General features: G+C 44.9%; 2 protein-coding genes across 7 annotated transcripts; one reads left to right on the top strand and one right to left on the bottom strand.

The window, feature by feature from the left end:
• Positions 1-1663: 1663 nt before the first annotated feature.
• Positions 1664-11471, top strand: BBIP1 (BBSome interacting protein 1). Of its 2 annotated transcripts, none has more exons than XM_075423732.1 (3): positions 1664-1743; positions 1817-1992; positions 11154-11471. In XM_075423732.1, exons 1-3 carry the CDS (start codon positions 1698-1700, stop codon positions 11163-11165), a joined length of 234 nt encoding a protein of 77 aa, XP_075279847.1. In that variant the 5' UTR covers positions 1664-1697; the 3' UTR covers positions 11166-11471. The 2 variants fall into 2 exon arrangements, with proteins under 2 accessions (XP_075279847.1, XP_075279846.1); XM_075423731.1 differs by having other exon boundaries at positions 10501-11471.
• PDCD4 (programmed cell death 4) lies at positions 2412-21808 on the bottom strand. Of its 5 annotated transcripts, none has more exons than XM_075423725.1 (13): positions 21719-21808; positions 17628-17774; positions 16308-16404; positions 12625-12924; positions 11955-12049; positions 10097-10210; positions 9597-9818; positions 9224-9321; positions 7626-7740; positions 6698-6805; positions 5559-5669; positions 4440-4579; positions 2412-3150 (listed from the first exon to the last, which is right to left on the bottom strand). In XM_075423725.1, exons 3-13 carry the CDS (start codon positions 16345-16347, stop codon positions 3090-3092), a joined length of 1404 nt encoding a protein of 467 aa, XP_075279840.1. In that variant the 5' UTR covers positions 16348-16404; positions 17628-17774; positions 21719-21808; the 3' UTR covers positions 2412-3089. The 5 variants fall into 5 exon arrangements, with proteins under 5 accessions (XP_075279840.1, XP_075279844.1, XP_075279841.1 ...); XM_075423729.1 differs by lacking the exon at positions 21719-21808 and adding an exon at positions 20978-21291; XM_075423726.1 differs by lacking the exon at positions 21719-21808 and adding an exon at positions 19056-19128.
• Between the last annotated feature and the right edge of the window lie 570 nt (positions 21809-22378).

Below are 22378 nucleotides of genomic sequence, written 5' to 3'. Positions count from 1 at the left end.
TTGAAAACAATCTCCACAATCGCGCCTGTCCCAGCGCTATCAGCTTTCTATATAGGCTGCCAAGTTGGCATTTGACTAGCTAAGAAAATGGATTTAGCACACGATGCCAGATTCCACTTCTCCATCATTAAAACGCTCAAGTAACAAACTGAGTTGACCATTGTTTCTTATCACCAAGCAAACAAACCCCGTTGGCAGGAAAACTCCAGTTTGGAAAGTGATTCCCGACATGACTGAGATGGGCTCTGGTTGCTATAAATGCCAGCCCTCACGTAGTGCTGGACTCCAGGTGGTCATCGACACTGTGAAGGACACTGTCAAAACACCTAGGCTGCATTTTGATCTCAATGTCTTGCTTTCAGTTCATCTTCTGTTGCTCTGCAGGCCATATTTGTTACCACAGGGATAGCTGTTGGTTTCACAGTGCGAGATTTTCAGTCATAACTGGCTGCCTTTTATGTTCAATTTTAGCTGTAGCTAAGATGCTAACTGGATCAGGGTTTTTTTTTTTATTTTTCAAACAAACCAACAAGCAAGCAAACAACTACTACATTACTGATCTGCAAATTGCATGTATGCTCTAAAACGCCCTGGTCCACAAAAATCCACTGTCTTCATAAACCAGTCCCTAGTCCTTTTCCCTTCCAATCAATATGAAATACTAATTGGCACACGGGCTAGCACACCAGGCAAAGAGGCAGTTCTTCCCACTGAAATCAGTGGGCACGCTTCTGTGCGCTTCGAAGGGTAAAGAAGGATGCCCCGAGCAAGCACGTCCATTTTACAGCCTCATCAATGCCTATCTTCTGACCTGAAAGTAGAATATGTGAATCACGACAGAAACACCCGGACCAAACCAGGAGCATTCTCCTTGGCCGGCTCCACAAAGGGCAGGGAGCCGGAGCCCCGCTCTCACCCTCGGCAGGTTCTCTGCCGGCCTCCAACCCAACAAGCAGGCGAGACTTCCAGCGAGGTGGAAGCAGGCTACCTGAGGGACCGCCGGTTTCCTACTCTAGGTTGCCTCAGAGGAAAAAGGAAATAGTTCTAGAACAATGCAGGCAGAGGCTTTAAATAACTGTCAGAGAGGTGCCGCTTACTGGAAGTTAAAAGTTTTATCACAGGTCTCCCGGCAAACCTGAGCCATCGCTGACAGGTCCACGGCGTGGAAGCGAGCGGAGGGAAGCGTGCGGCCAGCTGCAGCAAGGCAGAATGGAAAAGACACCGGGCCGCCGACAGCCCGGCCAGGCCCGCCCGTTGGACCGTGCCCGCGGGTTGGGGGGGGGAATTAAAAACAGAAAACAAACACAGAAAAGCCCCCAAGCCCGAGTTCGCCCGAGAAAGGGCGCAGGCCCGGCAGCCCCGGCTTTCCTGGCGCTGTCCCACCGGAGAGCCCCGCGTGGTGCCGCCCGCCGCCCACGCTGCCGGGGCAGCCCCTCCTCAGCAACTACAGCTCCCGGCGTGCCCCGCGCCACGCAAAGGCCCACGCTCCCCACGATGGAGGTCGGCGGCCGGCGCCTACTCACTCGAAGGACTACAGTCCCCGGCATGCACCGCGGCACCAGAGACGGCCTCAGCGCTGGGCAAGGCGCCGCGCAGTGCAGGCCGGGAGCTGTAGTTTCCCTCAAGGAAGGCGCGCCCTCTCGCCCTCCCTCAGCACCGCGCATGCCCGTGCGGGCGGTGCCAGCGCGGGAGCCGCCATGCCGGAGGGGAAGGCCGCGCTGCGGGAGGTGCTGCCCAAGCAAGGTACCGGCGGCGGGGCGCGGCGCGGCGGGGCGGCCGGCCCGGCCCCGGCGCTGACTCTTCTCTCCCCTCGCAGGGCAGCTGTCGGTGGAGGACGCGGCCGCCATGGTGCTGTGCAAGCCCAAGGTGCTGCCCCTCAAGTCGGTGTCGCTGGAGAAGCTGGAGCAGCTGCAGCGGGCGGCGCTGGAGGCGGTGCGGCCGCCCGAGAGGTCTCCGCCGGCCCGGCCCCAGCCGCGGCCCCGTTCCGCGGAGGTACCGACTGTCTAACGGCCGGCCGGGAGTGCGGGCGGGGGGCTCCCGCGTTCGGGGCGCCGTTCCCCCCGTGTCGCTGGGCTCGGGGGTGGGCGGGCGGCGCGGGTTCCCGGCCCGAAACCCTGGCGCGGACCGAGAGAGCGGGAGGGAGCAGGGGGGCTGCCTGGGCACCGTCCGGCTCCGAGAGGGGCCTGGGCGAAGCTGCGGGCGTGGGCACCGTCAGACCCGCTCCCGCCCCACTCCCTTCTTTTCTAAAACCCGTTTGGTAGCAGCTTACCCCGCGCTTAGTTACTGGGTGCTGGCCTGCAGCCTGCACCCCCGAAGGGCGGCGTTGATGTACCGCTCGGTTGCGCACGCTTCAGAGATCTGCCTGCAGTTTAATCTGTTCTGTTTCAATAAAAGGAGGCAGAAAGGAGAGCTTCACAAAAAATATTTTTTTAATATGTTTTACCAGAACTTTTCACTTTTCCAGTTACATAGAAAAAAAACACAAAAAGACGAGTTTGGTACATGGGGGCTAAAACCGACCAGTGTTCTGCCCCGGAACAGATGAATTCATCTTAGGACCCAACTCCATTTTCCTGGGATGTTTAGAACAAAGAAACAGCTATTTTTCCTCCCAAAGCACAGTATTTCTTCAGCAGCAATGGAAATGGGGTCACAGCAGCCTAACTTGACCCTCCTATAAAGCTCTGCATAAACTAGTGATTGTATGGTGACAACACTGTCCTTGAAAGAAAGAGCGGCAGTCAGACATCGATGCAAACACGGAATGATTAGGTCAAACATATGGCACTTAACAGGATAGCTTATCTGAAGGCACCACCACAGCAGAGTGGCCAGTTGTTCTACTATATGCCCAAAGAAAGAAGTTTTCTTTCTGAAATTTACAAACTCTTAAAAAAAAAAATGGTTTGTACCCAAAACGTGCTTTTAAAAAAATATGAACTGTGCTAAGCAACTCTTATTAATTTTGGTATATTATATATGTGTATACATATATACATACACACACCAAAAAAGCATGCGTGTTTGTATATATAGAGATAGCTATTTTCCCTTTAAAGTTTTAAGGCTTCAGGAGTTGGTCCTGACATTCAGTAGCTTTCTAGCTTAAGCCGGCCTCCATCGCCTTCACTCACAAAACGCTTTCTGCCCCTGTAAGAAAGCAGAAAGTATCTTTTCAGTAATTCAAAGTAGCATCACTTGGTTGTTCTTACCTATCACTGAGAAGAGTCTTCTCTTGGTCGTGAGATCAAACACAAGGTGTGCACGTTCAGCAAGATTAGCTGACATTCTTGATCACTGACAAACGGCTTAAAATCCATCGGAACCTTACACCTAGCCTTGTTTGCAAGAAGCTTTTCAAGATGTGCACTGTCAAGTCCTTTCTACTTCACTCACCTTTCAATGTTCACACTTGCAAAAGTTGCTAGTTTGAAAGCCTAGGAATGGTCTTTTTCTACCCAAAACTCAATTACAGAAGCCCAAAACACACCTCGGTGTATTAACAGTAACTGAAGTATAATCAAGCTTTTGTTGCAGTGATGACTTTCAACCCTCCCACACACCAAACCTGCGAAACACTTGATACCAAGATACACAAAACTCAATATTGAGTCTGAAGTCCACAAACCAAGGCTGTTTTTGATAAAGACATTTCAAAACCTGAATTTATCACAAGCTGTCAGGATGGTTTAAGAAGCCTAACAAGACACCCAAACTGGAAAAGATCTGTAACAAGTCGTATTCCCAATGCATAACATTGCAAGTAATAGTTTTAACATCACAGTTAAAAATGTACATGGATTCCCCACAGGAAATGATACTCAAGAATTGTATTGTGACCAGTAAGGAGAGAACAGAATACTAACTAGAGTTCAAACAGCATTATTTATGCTACAAATACATAAATAACAGAACAAAAAGCACTATACAAACCACATGACAAGACAGATACCAAGGGATCAGGTGCGTAGAGCTTATTCCATGCAAGTGTCCCATTCCCTTTTGCCACAAACATTAGAATTGGTTGTCTCATCTTAGAACTCTATTCATGCAGTTTGGTATGTTTAAACCATTTTTTTCCCCGCTGTCACCTACATGGATCGTTGTGCTGCCTGAGCCTGTCTTCTGTCTCAGTACTGCACTGACCTCCACCAAGCAAACAAGCTAAACAGAGGGGAGGCAGGCCTTCGCCCTCTGGAGAGCACACAGGCCTGCGGCCTGGTACTCACCAAAGCCTTACTTTCCTCAAGTATTTATCCCAGCCTCCACCTAACAGGTTTCACATCAGTGCAGCTTCTTTATACAACTTTTTACCAGTCCAACGCATTCTCCACAGTTTGTGGTTCCAGTCTCTAATACTCTGGTCGCAAGATCCTGCTTTGTTACCTACAAAGGGCACAAAAAGCAGCGCCTTCACCTGTTTACAATAAAACCAGTACCTTGAAGGACAGAGGTCTCTCAGTGGTTTGGAGATTATTCCAGCCTGAAAGCATTCCTCTACAAACCGCTCAAGCACAGAATAGGAGTGTGGCACATCCAAGTTAATATCTGGGATTTCACTGTAAACTCGTTCATAGCCCTGCAATGTAAGAATTCAAATAATGATCTGGTTATTCTATGATTTTATTTCATTTTTTTCTCAGTAGCTTTTTGCACTCAGAGAATTTATTTTTTATATAGTTTCATGTATACTATGCACTATTTCAACAAACCTAAAGCAGAGCAGCTGCATGGAAAATCAAGGTATAACACCAGACAATACCATACACAACTACCTTTCTCCATAAAAACACCAGCTGAATTTTTAACAGCTTTAGAAGCCAGAAATCCAGACAGTACAGAATGTGTATGTTGGCCTGGCTGCTCTCACATGGGCAGTAACACAAGGAAGAAAAGTTTATTCTTCCATATAAATGAACAAAATGTGGCCACAAGTGTCCACCACAAGTTTATACAGTAAGGGAAGCACTGGTGACAACCAGAGGTGACTTCATCACTTCCCACCAGCAGTACGGCTGGGTAAATTCTGACACAAGTCTGCATGTGGTACCAAGTTTGCCCTGGGACAGAAAAGCTGTCCTGTATTCATACCTAAAGGCGAAGCCATGGATAATTCCAGCTGTGTAAAATACTAGCTTCTATATACTGTTCTAATTGGCATTTGTAATTAAGTGCATCCTCATTGTACTACTTCAACTGTGAAGAACTACAGCATAAAATATTTAAGAAAAATGAAGCTGCATTGCAGCATTTTAGATGATTAGTTTTAACTATCTAATTGCATAAAAGCAGTAGGAAATCTGTCACTGAAGACCCAAATATTCTGTACCTCGCAGTTCTACAGAGAACTACTGCTTGGAATTCATTTGTATTTCTTCCAATGCGTGGCAAGTATTGTGCATGCATCAGTTACAGATTATTTGTATGGGATGCAGAATGACCATGGAGAATTTTTAAAAAAGCAGTCAGCAACAGACTACAAATAGTACTTAAAAGAAGGTAAAAACTCTACAAATTTTGGAAAACCTTACCCAAAATTCTCTAAATGCCACACTTACTCTTTTCATTTGGTCCATAGTAATGGCAGAAGACCTCCAGAGAGATTTCAGCAAATCCAGTATCATTTTAAAGGTCTTTTCTCCAGTTGACTCCAAAACCATCACAACAGCCTAAAACAAATCACGCAAGCAGTTCATGTACATGTGTAAGCATATGAGGTGCAAAAAGGAGTGCATTATTATGCATTTTATGGGGACAAAAGTCCATTTGTTACATGCACTCACAATTTCAGTACATTATTATTATTTGAAAAGAAAAACAGATGAAAAGTTATTTGGATAAAGATAAAAGGTATGAAAAACCAGAAAGGATTAGACAGAGTGAAAGGCATTGCCTTTCTGGCTCTGGTTTGAGAGATACATAACTATGTCCATATGGTTGCTGCAGTCCAGATGGCAATTAATTAATTTTGTGAAATTCTGTATCTATGACTTTTTTGTATCTGTGATTCTAGGAGAACGTAGAAGTTTAAAATCTACACAACTCCACAACCCCCATCACCTAAAAGGATTCTGTTTTCCTATCATGAAGGAGTTTTCTAAAAAGAGTGAATTTACTGAAAAAAAAATTTTGTGGATTGTGGGTGTTCAGCTTCATTGGTAAACAACCATTTCGCAGTTTGGCAGATAAAAAGAGTACAAATGGGAGCAGTCTCCCAGATACAACAAAGATCTTTCTCTCATATAGCCTGGTTCTGAAATACCTCAGAGCTTTTACCAGTGTGCTAGATGGAACAATTCCACCCTGAAAAGGACACCCACTAGAATACCCAGATACCTGAAACTAAAAGGAAACAACAAAACAAAGCATGGGGTTTTTGCTGCTATTCCTCAGCAGAAAATAAACTGAGCTTTTCTTTTTCAGGAATCTGTAATAATCTGAAATAGCTATTTGTCCAACAAACAAAAATTAATTTTGGATCTTCCCAGAGTTAGCAGCAGCTTTCTTGTTGCACGTTGTGCACTCAAATGAGCACACAAACCATTAACTTTACATGACACAATTTAGTTATTCAAATAACATCAGAACTTGCAACCTGAGCTTTAGATTCCAGTTACATTATTTGCATGCCCACATCAAAACCAAACCAAACCTGTTCGTATTACTGACAATTACAGGGACTCTGATTTCTCCTTACTTCATATACAAGTTCATGGTGAAAATGGGGTACTTCCAGTTCCTGAAGGCAACGTTCAGCTTCCAGTACATCTCCAGAAAGCAAATACTCTTTCAGCAACATATCAATCTATTGAATTTTAAAACAAACAAAAAGCCCAACACTAATTAGACTTAAAATTTAAAAGCTCTCAACTGTTTTGATAATCTGTGATCAATCCAGCAGCAAGTTAGTTCCTGAAACTTGCTGCTAGTGTTTTTATAAATTTAATTAAACTGAGACGTTATCAGCAACCTGAAACACGTTGTAAGCCAAATATCTATCCAGTGTTTGGACAGACACACAAGCACCAAAACCATGGCTTTATGAGATGCATATCAATGTAAAAGGTTAATATGGGTACAACTAAGTTTATTTTCTCCCCTGAACAACTCCTCCTATCATGTTACACTCAACCTAGAAATTATAATGTGACCTTTTCCTTTAAACCTGCCTACTTCATAGCATGGATCTCTAAACATTCCTATTTATTCATCTTTTTTTTTTACCAGTTACTGTTGTGCTTTTAATCAGTGATGACAAAAAATAGTAATAGTTTATCTAGTTTAGCCAGTTTCATCTTAGCTCTTCTAATTACTTCACTATTTTACATTGTAAACTCTTAAAAAGCTAAATGCTTAAAAGTTTTGCTTAAAGCAAAAATAAGTATGTATTTAAAATACAGAATATTGTACTAGCATATTCCCACCACTCACAAATAATACAAAATCAACAAAATTATCTAGATCAGTTTTTAAAAACTACTTTGTATAAATAATTTAAAAAACCCCGCAACACTCAAGATACCATTTTGCTACAGGATATATGTATCTCTTCACTCCACCCCAAACAAGATAAGCTTAGACAAACAGTAAACTCGAGAGAGAAGAGTTCTGTAGAAGTCAGCTACCTCTTTAACAAGGTGTTTCACAGACTGCTGGCCACCTCCTGACCCCCACACGTTGTCTATACGCTTTCCACCTTTTGTCATACTCAGCAGCACAGTAGCTCGATCCAGTGCAGCTCTAGAAAGCAAAGTTAGTGTTGTAAAAAGTTATGACAGAACTTCATTAAAAGGCATCTGTAACTTCCCCCACTGCCATTCCTCTTTGGGCAGTGCAACCAGATCCCTGGGAAGAGGTCAGGGTTAGCAACTCCACGAGGACATCTGGATCAAGAAGTCAGCAAGCTAGCTCCCCACATTCTCTTTCTGCCACCTTCACGCTTCTGGTTACACCACACTTAGGACAGGTAGCAATCTGTGATGGCAGCAGATCTGAATCACCACTGCAGAACCTGAAATAGCCTCACAAGGAAGAACTTAATGTTTTATCCAGAGATGGATGGTATCCAGGCTCCTCCAAGAATGCAGATTGGCACATCTATCTCAAACCAAAGAGGCTTGAGTTGCTTCCACACCGAAGAACAGCTTTTCTACTGAAATATTTTCTGTTTGTATCTAAAGAATTATGAAACATTGAGAATTTAAGCCAAAACAGCACTTCAGAAGGCATATACGTAATAGCAAAAAGATGGCATGAACTAGGGAAGCTTGCCAGGTCACTGGGAAAAGATGAAAAAAGAGGAAAAAAAAAAAGTAATCTCATACCCATTTAGCACCATCCCGCTAAAGAAGGAACAGTTAATCCCAATCCTCATACTTGGGGCTGGCCAATAACAAAAAATATTCACCAAGATTCAACGAGCAGAAAAGACTGGCCAAGAAACAGCAAAGGCAGCAAAGCATCCCAGATGTACAGTATACAGGCTACAATCCTTCAGGTCTCAGGATAGTTTTCACAGTTTGAACCCTCAAGTCAGGCAGCTAAGCATTTCCCTTCCTTCTAACAGTACCTGCCTATAATCTTTACAAATGGAGCTTTCAGAAGCTACAGGAGTTCACCACCTCTGCACCAAGCCTGAAACATACACTTGTGGGGGTAAAATAGTAAACGTGGCTAGTTATTAAACTGTCCCTCTTTGTCAGAGACTACTCCTTCACACTGCTCACCCTGACATGGAAAACAATTGCATTTCCTGATGAATAAAGCATTACAGAGAGTCTGGGAAAGCACTGCACAAGCTTCAAACCTTTACACAGCAAAACAGTTAATCCCTTGTGTATTTCACAACATATTTACAGCAGCTGTCCTGATGTTATATTTACTCATTAATCACATTAAAGCTTTTTCTGAAGACAAAACCTTCTATAGTCACTTGTTGTTTCAGCTCATTTTTTTTTCACCCTCAAACATAAGCTGGACAACAAACCTGACAAGCTGAACTCAAATGTATTAATACATTTTTCAGGCACTTTCAGTATTTCTCCTCTGACATGAGCCAATCTCAATTTTGTTGCAGACTTTGTGGATTTCTTTTTTATCATTTTAAATTAAAAAAAGAAGTTACAGAGAACCACATGATTTATGCTGAAGTTCTAAATTCCTGATCATCATCTTTGGCATCTGGAATAGAAAACTGTAGCTACAGAGAAAGCAAGAAAGTTACCGAGCCTGGTCGCAATCCACAGTGCCTTTGTAGCCGTCTATGTAGGTACTGCTTAGAATCCCATCTCCAACAGCTCTAGCAATAAACTGGCCCACCAGCTGCAACAGAACAGAAGCATTTTTAATTGAATGCTGAATTTCAAAGCAGTTCTAAGTAGACAATTAGAATGTGCTTGGTTTTCAGATTTTATTTAAATAAGCCATCTCAAAGTAAAAACACAGCCTGGGAAATTGGTAGGGAATTACAGACAGTAAGACAATCCATACATATTTTTTTCAAAGTACAGAGTCTATTTCAGTTTACTTGATCAGTTTTTGCCACAATTTAAAAGAAAAACCTTTTGACTACTAGCCATAAAACTTTACAAATATACCTGTGGTGCCCTGGGAGAATCCAACACCAATTCAGGTAGTTCTTTAAGCAGTCTGTCAAATGATTTTTCCACATCAGTTTTGCTTACTACTGTCCCACAAAGGTCGGAGATAAGCTTAGATGTCATTTCCCTGTGACTGGCCTTCCCCTCTAATGCCAAGGAAACAGCCAGCACTGGCACGCTGTATTTCATTTCACCAAGGTTTAAATCCTTCAGCATCTCCTAAATAAGATTTGAAAAACAAACTAGATTAAGATTTCATACTTTTATTAATACATATTATATAAATATATTATAAATATATAAATATTTATATGCTTATATTTGTGTCTTTACATATATGCTTCTGCTCACGTAATGAATGTTACTGCTCAGGTATTCTTATTGCACATTTGTTGCCAACATCTCTATGCACTCATTTATAGCTAGCTGTTGGATTCCCTTGTACGCTACAGGTTTGCTCCCCTAAAATAAAGAAGGTAAAAGGGCGTGAGACATACCGAAACTTCATTAGTATCTCCATGTTCAAAATACTCCTGTATGATCGGTGTTAAAGTTTTTTCAAATGTTCTTTCATCCAGAGGTAAAACTACTGTTTCATAGACGCAGTTCTCCTATTTCGAAACACAACAAAAGCATATACCCTTCTGTAAACACTACTGTCTCTTCTTGTATCTTATGCAGTGCTAATAGCACCAAAATGTATCTTCTAAATCCTTAATGCTTTAGCCTTGGTGGTCAGTATTGTGCCAGAATAGATCAGATTACGTCTCCACAATTAAAGCGGGAACAATGCTGGCTAAATGTCATGCTGCTTATGTTTTGAATTTACTGTTAGCTGAATTCAACTGAAAGGCTGAATTTAGTGTTACATGATGGTAAACACTCCAAACTCTCTTCCTAGAACTCTGCTGACACCACATGAACACAGAGATCAAGTACCGATGTACTGAAGGGAGAGCGACAGAAACTCCTGTCCCAGCCCAGCAGTTAGCTGTGTCACAGCCCAAGTTCTAACTTTCAGCACCTTTCCCTGCACGTGGCACTCCAGTCCCCAACAGCCAGCCCGCCTGTTTTCCCTCCTCCTTAGTGACTGCGTGACCAGACAGGCGATAGCATGCACAAATCAGAAAATGCATTTTCAGAATATTTGTGAGTGAAGACATACCCTAAGGGGAAAAAACAACCACATAGCAACTACCTCCTGTATAACCTGGTCCTGCAGAGTTCCCGCACAACCAGATCTCCCCGCTGTAATTCAGCACCCTGCTCCTCACAGACTACAGAAGTAACATTCAGAGCAATACTACAGATCACAGAAATCTGAACAAAGTTTTCCAACTAATGCTCACTGGAAAGAAGCTTTCCATGATCAAGAAATATAGCAGAAGCCCAAAAGCCTATCCTTCCACCACATCAGTCAGTTTTCAACCTTAGAAAAAAGCTAAGCATACAGAAGTTGCAAGGAATATTCGCTCTTCATTAGATTTGCTTTTAAGCACTCATCAGCTTCATCTTTAATAGCTATCTCTGCTAACGTAAAGTGTTGACTTCCAGGGAAAAAACTGATACTGGAAGAAGGTTTTGATATTCCCACATACCACCCTCTCAGCAGCTATGGCTACAACAAACAGCCTCCGCTCAATGGACACCACCATCGCTCTGCTTATGTTACACAGAATTTACTTACGGTCTCACAAATGTATTGATCTCAGAGACTTTAGTAATCTGTGTTTGTCATCAGTGTTTCTTTTCCTGTCACTTGATGTTATAAAGAACCTTTTGCCCAATGAGCTTTACTTCCCCCCCCCAATAATATGGCTGTAAGGTACAATCTTCCACACAATATTCTAAATAAAATACATGTAAACAAAATATCCAGGCTATTGACTTTGTACTAGTTTGAAGTGTTTGTACCAAGCAGATACAAGACATTGGGTGGGTTGGCAATACAGGGAAGACAAAAATCCATAAAGGATACTGCCCCCTGCTAAACTCCCGACTTGAGAAAGTCTGTGTTGAACTTCTAAGCTGGTGCCTGTTTGCAATATAGAGCAGCACTGCAACGTTCACCTCCATGAGAACCAGCAGTGAAAGCACACACCTGGGAAAACGGTGCTGCCTAGTCAGGCACAGAAAGAGGGCTCATGGGGTAAGATTTGCGAGCATTACATTGCGGCGCTTCTAGACCAGCTGTCTTTAGCTAGCCAATAATCCATTCTTGAACATAAAAATAAGTACAGCCAGGCTGGCATTCACATAACTCACAGGGTCAAACTTCCATTAATATAGGCATCACAGCAACTGAAATCAATAAAAGAAATAAAAAACAGCACTGCAAAGAAATCTTTTGCCTACCTGGTCATCATCATAATTAGGATCCTTAATATCTACTTCTTCCACATCATACACTTGACCTGGTGTTCCCCAAACTCCTTTACCGCCTGCTCCACCTGGCAAAATATGGGACAGTAAGGAAGGACCACCAGCTTACAGAGAATACTTCCAAGTTCAACCCTACATTCTTTCACTTAAAGAGCAACTGATGTATCACTCCTTGTGCCCATCTCCTGACTTAACAATATATGCTGAAACGGGTGTGTTTGTATGACATGTTCCCGCTTTAGCAACCACTCTTTTCAGCACTTTCCAGTAAGATACCAGAAGCACTATGAAACAGCACAAGAATTACTGAAGGTTGAAACTGTACTTTCAAATATAACCTTGCTTTAAGTTTGCATTAATAACAGTCCCGTGAACCACTAACAGTTCAAAATTGTGTATTAAATTCACTAATAAAAGGTACTTACCTTAAAGACAGAAGTTAATTCATGACACGCATATAAAATTTTCTGATAAGAACGCCACCTACTATTAGCTCCTATTGTCACCTACTATCTTACATAAAGAACCAAATGCCTGCATAGAGATTTCAGCTTATGAAAATGATTCCCAACAGAGAAAAAAAAAATACTATGTTTTGGGCAGAATCTTTATCACGTTTCTTTCTTCAATAAGCTACACAAACCTTTCTTTGGTAGACCCCTTCCCTTTCCAGACCGGGATCGCCTGTCCAGGAGTTTCCCCTTTGGGCTCGTTGGTACAACTACTCCAACCTTCAGTGTCTCTCCATTGTCACTAACGGAGTCTCCTCTCCCAGAATCTCTAGAAGAATTTTTCCTCAACCGCCTCTTTGCTTTAGCATTTATTTTAGCTTCAGTAATTGAAGTTGCAGGAATCCAGTTTCCGTTGATTTCGGTCTTTCGTTCCTCAGACCCACCATTTTCTTCATCACCAGAAAATGGAGCATCACTCAGATTCTCAAGTTCTTAATAAGGAGACAGAGAAAAATCTGTTATATTTTCAAACAGTTTTATGTTAGAATATCAAAACATGTAGCGTTTGAAAAGGATTACAAAATTAAACAGAACTCCAACAGTGTTAAGGCAAATGATGCTGGCTTTAGAATATGTCTACACATCACAGTAATAAGGAGTTCCTTATTCCCCTGCACAAACTATCCACAATCTAAACACAGCATATGTCAAGAGCTGGAAAGCAAATGAATAAACCATTCATAAACAGGTAAACCACAGAAAACTCCACCCTTATTAAACAAAAACTATCAGAATTCCTCAGCGCGTAAGATCTAAGTGCCTAGTTCTCACTCCACCCACTCATCTCTAGATTTAGAAACAAACAGAACTGCCAATACAGTAAATTCTGTAAGAACTCACTAATGTTAACAGACTAGTCACCAAAGTGAAATTGATTTCCTAAATCATCAACCAATATTCCCCTCATTCAAGGAATTTCAAACAGCTCAGCAGCTGGAAAAGCAATGATTTAGACTTACAGATATACAGAAACATCATCACTCTTCTTTTTCGTCTTTAAAGTTAGGGGCGGAGAGAAGCCTTTTGATACAATGCCTGGGCAATTCAATAACGAAGACTCATAGAATAAATAGTCTTCTGAAACTGTGTGATCTCTCTTCTGCTCTAGGCATTGCCTCTCACTGTGGCTTCTGTCGAGACTGTTTCTAAAATGGTCACGGTTTAGTTTATTCCCCAGCACAATAAAATATAATATGTAATATATATGTAGCTGTGTTTCATATGCAGCAACAATCCTCTCAACTTAAGGATCTGTAAATGTCTAAGCACCAAGAAATGCAGTAATTTCACTCTTTCGGGAAGTTAATGCACATTCCAAATTTGGATCGAAAGTCTTTTATTTCACAGGATGTCCCCCACCTGAGCTGTATGGTTCAGCAGAATGCCTCACTGGGAGCATTAAGAGCAAAAGCCTTCATCATTTCTTCTTCCCCTTCTTAACCCACCAAGATAAAAAAAAGGATCTGAGGACCTATTTTATGTTGCAGTTAGTACCTCGAAGTCTTTGCAAACTGGAAAAAACACATGCCAAGCTAACAGCCTCAGCTCTCTGTTATACAGCCCTTCTTAAGGATTCAGTAGCGTCTCAAAGATAGAGCCTACAGCCCCAATCCTAGAAAGTGCAATGATGAGGCACACAGAAGCAGCTGCTTTTCCAGCTGTGCCAACCCCAATTTACAGAAACATTCACTGCCATAAACCTAAAATATGAAAAGTATTTTAAATTTGTATTTGAACTTCGCTGAATGTATTACTTCACCATTCCAATACATTCTAATTAGCAATGTTCATTTGGCAATACTTCTCAGAACTGTATTTTTTCCATTCAAAATAGGTTCATGAAAAATTGTTCCGAAAGCAAAGTGCACTAATAAAACATTTCCAACCTCAAAGTATTTACCCATATCAAAGAGGATACTACACTACAAAATGAAGAAAGATTCATGCAACTGCCTCCTTCGTGATCAAAGAAATAACATTTAGATACTTGTGTTCACAGATGCGAATGCTACAGCTGAACAATAATGCAGCCATTCCAGCCTAAGCTTTGTCTTTCCACTCACCACTCCCACAAAAGCATTCCTTTTATGCTTGCAGTAAGCTAAAAAAGAAAAGCATGCATCACATCCAGGAAAAGACTTCCATAACAAGCTTTCTCAGTTTGTCTAATATTTTGATAAAACAATGAGAGATTTGCATAAAGCTAGTGGGGGGGGGGGGGGGGCAAAAACCAAACAGAACAAGTTTCCTTCCTCTCATTCCCCAGAGAGACCCCATTAGCAGAACCATCTCATCTCAGACAACTGCATTTAAACTCTTCTTCGTGCCCATCCGCCCATGCATGTCTCCAGTTCACACCTGCAATCCAGCTGTCCAGGAACTATACTCTTCAATAACCACTTACTTCTTCCTCAGTTTCCAAAGAAAACGGCCAGCAATTAACACAAGTCAGTCCTGAGTCTGACAACTAAGGATAAAAGTGGAGGCTACAGTCCAACCTCCTTAAACAACCCTGATCTCAGGTTCGAGACTAAACGAAATCCTCCACAGGAAACATCCTACCCGTAACACTTAGTATTTCTCACTGCATTACTAAACTACTACTTTTATATAACACTATGGCTTCCAGCTGCAACCTTTCTCCGTAATACTACGGCCAATAGGACCTCCACTATTAGCTACCTAGTTAGGCTGAAAAAAATAGGCTAAACAGATGTACTAGTTTTCAATAATTTTCTAAAATAAAATATTTTATAATATAATATAAAAAGCACATATAAAATGATGCAGATCTTCCTTTCAGCTTCTAATTTTTACATCCTATAAGATATACATACATAAGCAATAACAGTGTTCTATAAACTTTAACACTTTGCTTACTACATATTAAAAAGTTATCCAAATCGGTCTTATTACCCTACTATTAAGCCTAGCAGGTATACTTACAATGTCTGCTTTTATGGTGCTACCTTAATTAACAAAGCATACAGAAAGTACTTACCTACATACAAATTTCATTTGACCAAATTAGGTCAATTTAGATACCTAGCAGCTTCCCACCTACTATCCAAATACAATTCTAAAATCCTGAGAAGCAATGCATCTTCTACATTAAACTAATTCTGGTTTAAAATAAGATGTCATATGGAGCACACTGCCACTTCGACCGCATTACATACCATCTTAACACATACACGGTTTTTCTCTGAAAAACATTTACAGCCTACAAAAACTCTTTGGTATAAAAAGGTCAGTGCAGACCATCACAACATTTGGAAGACACTGAAAACAACATGAAACTGTTAACTTGACTACGCATCATAAAATATGTTTGCAATATGGACAAAACAGTCAATTTCAGGGCAGTCTCTAACACATATTCAGTAAAGTTTTCTCATGCCAGGCCACTTCCAGTCAAGCCTTTCACCAGTTGTTTCCTCTAATTTTAAGCTAAACAGCTACATAAAACCAGAATTTGTACCTGTCAAATGCACCTACACATATTACTTTTGAACTTATTCTTTTGTTGACACCACCACTACTGGAAGTCAGATGATAAAGAGTCCAGACTCACTATTATTTAGCAAGTTAAAGAAATGTTAACCTTATGATTGTAACAAATTTCAAAATAAATATAATCAAGCAGGAGACCATGATAAATACTTCAGAGAACTATTCTGTAAGTTTTTGATGATTTTTTTTGTAACGCAGTACAGTTAAAAAAATTAACAGGTAATACCAATTTTTCCTACAGAGAACACTTCAGGTCAACTAAGCAATTTTAAGTAAAAAAAATACTGAATATATTACTTACCTGTTGCGGTAACATAAATGTTCTCCTTTTCTACTTCCATAGCTGCTTAACAGAACTGAATGTGAAACGTGAAGGCTTAATGTTTTCCCTCCAAGGCCTAAACAGAAACAGAGAAGGTTAGGGGAGGAAAAGCACTAGACCAAATCTTGAAGAAGTAAAAAGCTGCAAAGGCTTCATTCACAAAATACAATGCAAAAATAGGGGGGGGGGTTAAGTTATAATTCGCTATCAGTAACCACTCTGAAAAGTTCCTGGGAAGGTAAACAGTGTAACATGAGACAGCACCACCCTCAAACACATCTGTCTAAGTCTTGATGTCTTGGCAGTTGTCAGTTCTGTTGATTATAAAGGAGGCACTGGGTTAAAAGTCGTTATTGTAAGGGTAAAAGCCCTCTGTATGCAGCTTTTTTTAGTTGATAAAAGCCACCTCTATCAACTTAGACTGTCCTGTTCCTCAAAGTGGTTATCTATATGTGCATACAGTATCAATGTTATAATTGCATCCACAAGAGAAATGTTCTTCAGGTGAACTATACTGATAAAATGGTACCCAATTTATCAAGCTCACACCAGCCCTTAGAAGACAAGCTGTTTTTTGTTCCCCCCTCACAGACACGGTTTTTATGTTTCACTGTTCATGTACATGCAGCCGTCAAGCCTTCTCATGTGCGCTTTTGCACCCTTCAAGCACTCCTTACAACCACCATTCAATCTGCAACGGATAAAGCTGAACACTTCTCTTTTTCTGTTACTCTCTCTCCCTCCTCCTAGCAGCTGCTGTTCTACAAACCACCCCGCATCTCTGTGGAAGAGATGGCATCATCCATCTTTCCTTTATGAACACAAAAAAATTAAGCATCTGCAGAATTCCCCATATACTTTTTCACCTGCAAGATTTTCACAAACCACTTTGTACTCCTGTGAATATTACCAGTATTTGTGTCCGCCCCCTGAGAATTCAGTGGCTCTTTTTACCACTTTCTCATCCTTTGCTGCCCTGAAAACAGCTTACCGTTGAGTGGCAAGATTGTGACACCAAATGGCAGCAGTCCCTTCCCCTTTTCTTCTCTTTCCTTGTTTTCCTCTCTTATGCCCACTTGTCTACCACAGACCTATTAACTGCAAATGATTCATCACAGACCGTTAGCAATAAAGAAACTCTGGTTTAGAGCACAGTATCAAGCTGTCATGATCTTGCATTTCCTAATGTCAACCCAAACAGTTAACAGCTTTATGTAATAACAAGTCCTTCCTGCCTCACAACATTTTTTTCAGATAAATGTGTTTTGTTTTGGTTTGTGTTTTTTTTTCCTGAGTTACCTCAATCAGTCATTCAGGACTTCTCAAGTGTTCCCAGTCACTGTTGGTTGAGAGCTTTCTTGTATGGAACTCAGTCTAATCTGAGCAGTCTACCTTCTCAGAACAGTTTTAGTCTTCCTAGTGGAACATTCCATCAGCTGTCCAGCTCTTTGAAAAACAAGACAACGGACAAAACCTGTATTAAATAACAGTCATGACTTTCATCATTTGTAATCAAGTCCTAAATTTCAAAGAGATAAATACTTTTTCCATATAGGACCCCAGCTAAAATTCTCCACCTATAGCAATGTAATAATAACAACACAACTTTCCTATGCTGTCTTGTTGAGATTCAGGACCCTGCCTTGTTTGCAACGAGGATAACGGAATAACTAAGCTTTACAATTCACACTGTCATACTCATCAGCAGACATATTCTCAACTTAGCAATGCATCCTCTTATCAACTCATGCCAACAGGTCTGCTGGAGCTTCAGGATGCTGGTATTTATCACTGTATCAAAAAAAAATTCACTTTGTATTTTGCAGAATTAAACCACACAGTATTACCAATCAACTACAGAACACAATTTGAAACCCTGCATTACAAACACCGGAATAAATAACCCCAAAATTTCAGGTTAGAAAAGATGATAGAAGGGATCTTCAAATCAAAGTTAACACAGGATCAAAACGGACATAAGTAAATTTAAGCATCTGCAAAACAAGAACACTGTGAGAGATCTTAAGATTCATCCGTGATACAAACAGTGCTTTTCAATTAGTTCAGCAGACAGGGTTATTTCCTCAGTCACCGAAAACCACCAGTAAAATACGCTCAGCTCTCTGCACTCATCACCACCACACGTAGTTTAAATCAGATATCCTGCCCCAGCAGGTAAACAGCAGCAAACTAACGTTCAGGAACAACACACACTGCAGGAAAAAAGCTTCCAAAACTCCCCAAGACCTTACGTCTGCACAGAACACCCCTGAGGAACCTCCACACAGCTCACGCGATCCTTCTCTGCTCCCCACCTTTACGCAGAGGCTCCCCATCACCACGGCTCCGGGGACCCGCAGCCCCCACCCGTCGCCCTGCAGCCACGGGCAGGAACACCCAGGCGAGGCCCGGCCACCCCCACAAAACACGCGCCGCTGGAAGCCACAACGGCGGAGCCACTCCGGCCCCTGACGAAAGGCGCGCCCGAGGGCCGGCGGGAGCGCGGCTGGCGCAGGCCTGGCAGTACCCGCGCCGGAGACCCGAGGGCTCGCTGAGGGGCTCGGTGCGCGCGCGAGCCCGGCTGCCACCGTCGAGGGACCGGAGCGGGTGGGCCGGGGCTCAGTCAGGGGGAGCCAGGCACCCCCCAAGCACCCCGCAGGGCCGCTTCGTCCCGCCGCGCCTGCAAGGAGGAGGCCAGACCGGGCCCTCACACGCCGCGGCCGTTACCGTCGGTCCCCGGGCCCGGCCGCGCCGCTCCGCTCCGCGCCGCTCGGCCCCGCCCCCTGCGCCGCGCGCGCGCGCCCCTGCCTCCTTGTTTTTGTTTTCTTCCCCCCAGCGACACAGCCGTCAGCGGCGCAGCGGATTGGCTGGCTCCCGCACGCCACCGCAGCCAATGGGCAGGCGGGGATGCTGGTGGGTGGGGACGGGAGGGGTGTTCAGCCCTAAAGAAAATGAGGGGGGCAGGGAAGGGCGAAACCATCTCAGGGGGGGAGGGGGAAGGGGGGGAGAACGGGAAGGAGCCATTCGCGCGGGGAGGGGAGGCGAGGCGAGGCGAAGCGAAGCGGCCGACGGCCCCCGAGGAGCCCGGGGAGGCCTCTCCGTGCAGCGCTGCGTGCTGCTCCTCCCGGCAGCGGCTCGGCTCCCTCCTGCTCGGCCGCTGTCCCGCAGGCCCTGCGGCCTGTGCCGGCCCGCTTGGGGCGCCCGGCCTGTGGTTACCCTAAAGCCGGCCCGGGGCCTCTGTAGCCGCACCAAGAGGTGTCCTGTGGGGCACGAAGCGGTGTCCTTCACGGCTTCTGCCCGCACACCGGGCCTGACGTGCCCCGGTTCCGTCACAGAAGCGCACCGTGCCCTCATCTCCCGTCTGGTTAACCTCAGGAGGCTCACCCGTGGCGATGAGCAGTACCTGGGACGGGTTTTAGGTCAGCGACGAGCCCCGGGAGAAGGGCCGCACCCCGGGACGCTGCGAGGGGAGGGAGGGATGGGTGCTGTCAGGGCCCGCGGCCAAACCGGGCCGGGGAGATGAGGGCTTGCAGCACCGGCGGCTGTGTCCAGCTCCTCCTCAACATTGCGTCCTCCTCCTCCAATTAGAAACCCATTTTTCTTTTTTCTGAAGCAAAACTATCAGAAAAAATAATGCATTGCCTCTTCTTGGTGTTGCTCTTGGCTGACGTGGGGATTTGAGGCCTTTTGCTCCCCCTTCGCACAAGAGCCCTCCGGCGTTCCCCTCAGCGCTGGGTGTTCCCAGCCAGGGGCTCAGGGCAGCACCCCGACCGCCTCGCAGCTGGCAGCCCGGAGTCCCACCGTTCGGGGACCCAACGGGCGGAAGGTGCTGCAGCCGCCCTCGCTGCTGAGCCTCCTGACGCAACCCACGTGCAGGCCTGACAGCTCAGCCACGCTCATCCGCCCGCAACCTTCCAAACTTTCTACCTTATTTTAGTTTGCATTTATCCTGTTTCTCCCATACGCACTGCCCGAGGCCAGACACCTAATTAGAGATGACAGACTCCTTTCATTGTCATGTATTTTGCCACCATTCACAGTCTCTCCTAAAAACTCAGCTAATCCTTTGTTTTCTCTCTGTGATTTGTCACTCCGGAGAGCCCAAGCAATAGCAGTCCAGTGCTATGAGGGAAGAAAATACAGATCCCTCCTGCTTTAGCACTTTTGCATTGCAGGATTTTTCATCTGCCAGCAAGAGAATCCTCCTCGGTTAATAGATTATGATGAGTTTTGTAGTATTTTTACTTGTTTTTCCAGCATGATTCTACTCCAAATCAGTGTACTTTTGACTGAAGTAAGAGTCAAACTCTCTTTGTACAAGAGCCTCTGAATTAATTTACTGGCCCAGCTCTGCATGAATCATCAAGACTAGATTTAAGCATTAAAACAACAGTGATCTCTTAAAGCACTGTGCAGCACAACTCCTGTATTTTTAATGATAAATACCTTCCCCATCAGACAAATGACAGAAAGAAAATCTTTCCTGTTCATGAAGACACTAAGTTGCAGGCATTTTTCAAGTCAGGACAGTTCAGCGTGCTAACACAAGACATTTTTCACATGCAACCTAGAGGCAGCCTCAAAAGCCTCCCATCAATCACAAAGTAATTCCTAGTTCGCTCTTTGCACCGTCGCTGACTAGTACGTACCAGGCAGAGCATCACAGTGTCATCACCGAGATCTGGAAAATAAATCCTAGCTGTTAACACACACCACAGACCTCGGCTTCCCCCGCGAGATGGAAGAGGGGCTTTGAAGAGATTTGGCTGAGAGGAAGAAATCAGACTGAACCAGCAACCAGAACCTGCAGAAGCGAAGACGCCACAAAGTACCACATCAGCGCATGGTGCCAATTCCACGTTTTACAGCACCGTGGAAAATTGCTAGAGGATTTTCTGGTAAAAGTTAGGACTGGATCACTTCCAAGAGGCCCAAAAGCTGGGTCAGTGATCAAACGAAGATGAAAACCCCCGAACCACCCGGCAACACCTCCAGACAAGAAAATGGTGCGGTTTTTTTTCTTTTTTTTCTCCCGAACGTCTCTATCAGCAGCTGGGCTGTCAATCACTGAAAATCTCCCCTGCATTTGCCTGCACACACTTTCTGCTTTCTGCAACGCCGTGACCTGAGAAAGGGCTGATGTGCACGGAACACTGCTGGGTGTTTTTCCATTGCACCAACCCGTCCGCTGCACGACACCGCCTCCCTTCTACCTTCCCAGCCTCAAAACCCACCCGCAGCACTCAGCACGCGGCCGACCCCACGCTGACCCCCGAGCTGCAGAGACCCCCCCTGCTCCCCCCGCCCCCCCGCCGCAGCCGCCCCCACCGCAGGCACCGACGGGCAGCGTCCCTCCCCGCGGGGAAGGACCCCCGACCGCCGCCGCTCACCGGGAGCCGGGCGCTGGCAGGGCGGGCAGGCGGCAGGACAGGCAGCGGGGCGGGCAGCGGGGCGGGCAGGCGGCAGGACGGGCAGCGGGGCGGGCAGCGGGGCGGGCAGCGGGGCGGGCAGGCGGCAGGACGGGCAGCAGGGCGGGCAGGGCCGTTCCCCCGCCGCCTCCCTCGCGCGCAGCCCGCCGCGCCGCGCTCGCGCCCCGCCCCTCCCTGCCAGCCCGGCCGAGCCCCCTCCCGCGGCGCCCACAGGAGGAACCCATTGGCTGAGGCTCCCCGAAGCGCGTGGGGCGGCCCCGCCCGCGGCCGCGCTCCGGTGCGCGGCCTGGCCGCCGGCAGCTCGCGACGGACCGCTGCGCGCCCCCGGCGCCGGGGAGGGAGGGCCAGGGTCCCCCCCAGGGCTTTTCCCCTGCATTCAGGTCTGTCAGGGTTTTACTTTCTGCTTTAAATCTTTCTGAAAGGCAGCGTCTGCGCTCCCGACACCGCGGCCGTTCACAGAATCACAGAATCACAGAATGGTGGGGGCTCGAAGGGACCTCTGTGGTCATCTGGTCCAAACCCCTGCCGAAGCAGGGTCACCTACAGCAGGCTACACAGGACCTTGTCCAGGCGGGTCTTGAATATCTCCAGAGAAGGAGACTCCACAACCTCCCTGGGCAA

This window comes from Opisthocomus hoazin, chromosome 6 (assembly GCF_030867145.1).
Source record: "Opisthocomus hoazin isolate bOpiHoa1 chromosome 6, bOpiHoa1.hap1, whole genome shotgun sequence".
In the NCBI taxonomy this organism is placed as follows: Eukaryota; Metazoa; Chordata; class Aves; order Opisthocomiformes; family Opisthocomidae; genus Opisthocomus; species Opisthocomus hoazin.
The sequence above is the reverse complement of the archived record's forward strand: the minus strand, read 5'-3'. Positions and strand labels throughout refer to the sequence as shown.

Excerpts from the sequence above, each read along its gene's own strand:
- PDCD4 (XM_075423725.1), bottom strand. The coding sequence starts at position 16,347 with ATGGAAGTAGAAAAGGAGAACATTTATGTTACCGCAACAG. Across the intron at positions 12,050-12,624 it reads AAGGGGTCTACCAAAGAAAG|GTGGAGCAGGCGGTAAAGGA; the intron begins GTTTGTGTAGCT and ends ATATTTTGCCAG. Across the intron at positions 3,151-4,439 it reads AGAGACCTCTGTCCTTCAAG|GGGCAGAAAGCGTTTTGTGA; the intron begins GTACTGGTTTTA and ends GCTTTCTTACAG.
- BBIP1 (XM_075423731.1), top strand. The coding sequence starts at position 1,698 with ATGCCGGAGGGGAAGGCCGCGCTGCGGGAGGTGCTGCCCAAGCAAG. Across the intron at positions 1,744-1,816 it reads GGAGGTGCTGCCCAAGCAAG|GGCAGCTGTCGGTGGAGGAC; the intron begins GTACCGGCGGCG and ends CTCCCCTCGCAG. Across the intron at positions 1,993-10,500 it reads CGCGGCCCCGTTCCGCGGAG|AACTCTGCTGACACCACATG; the intron begins GTACCGACTGTC and ends CTCTCTTCCTAG.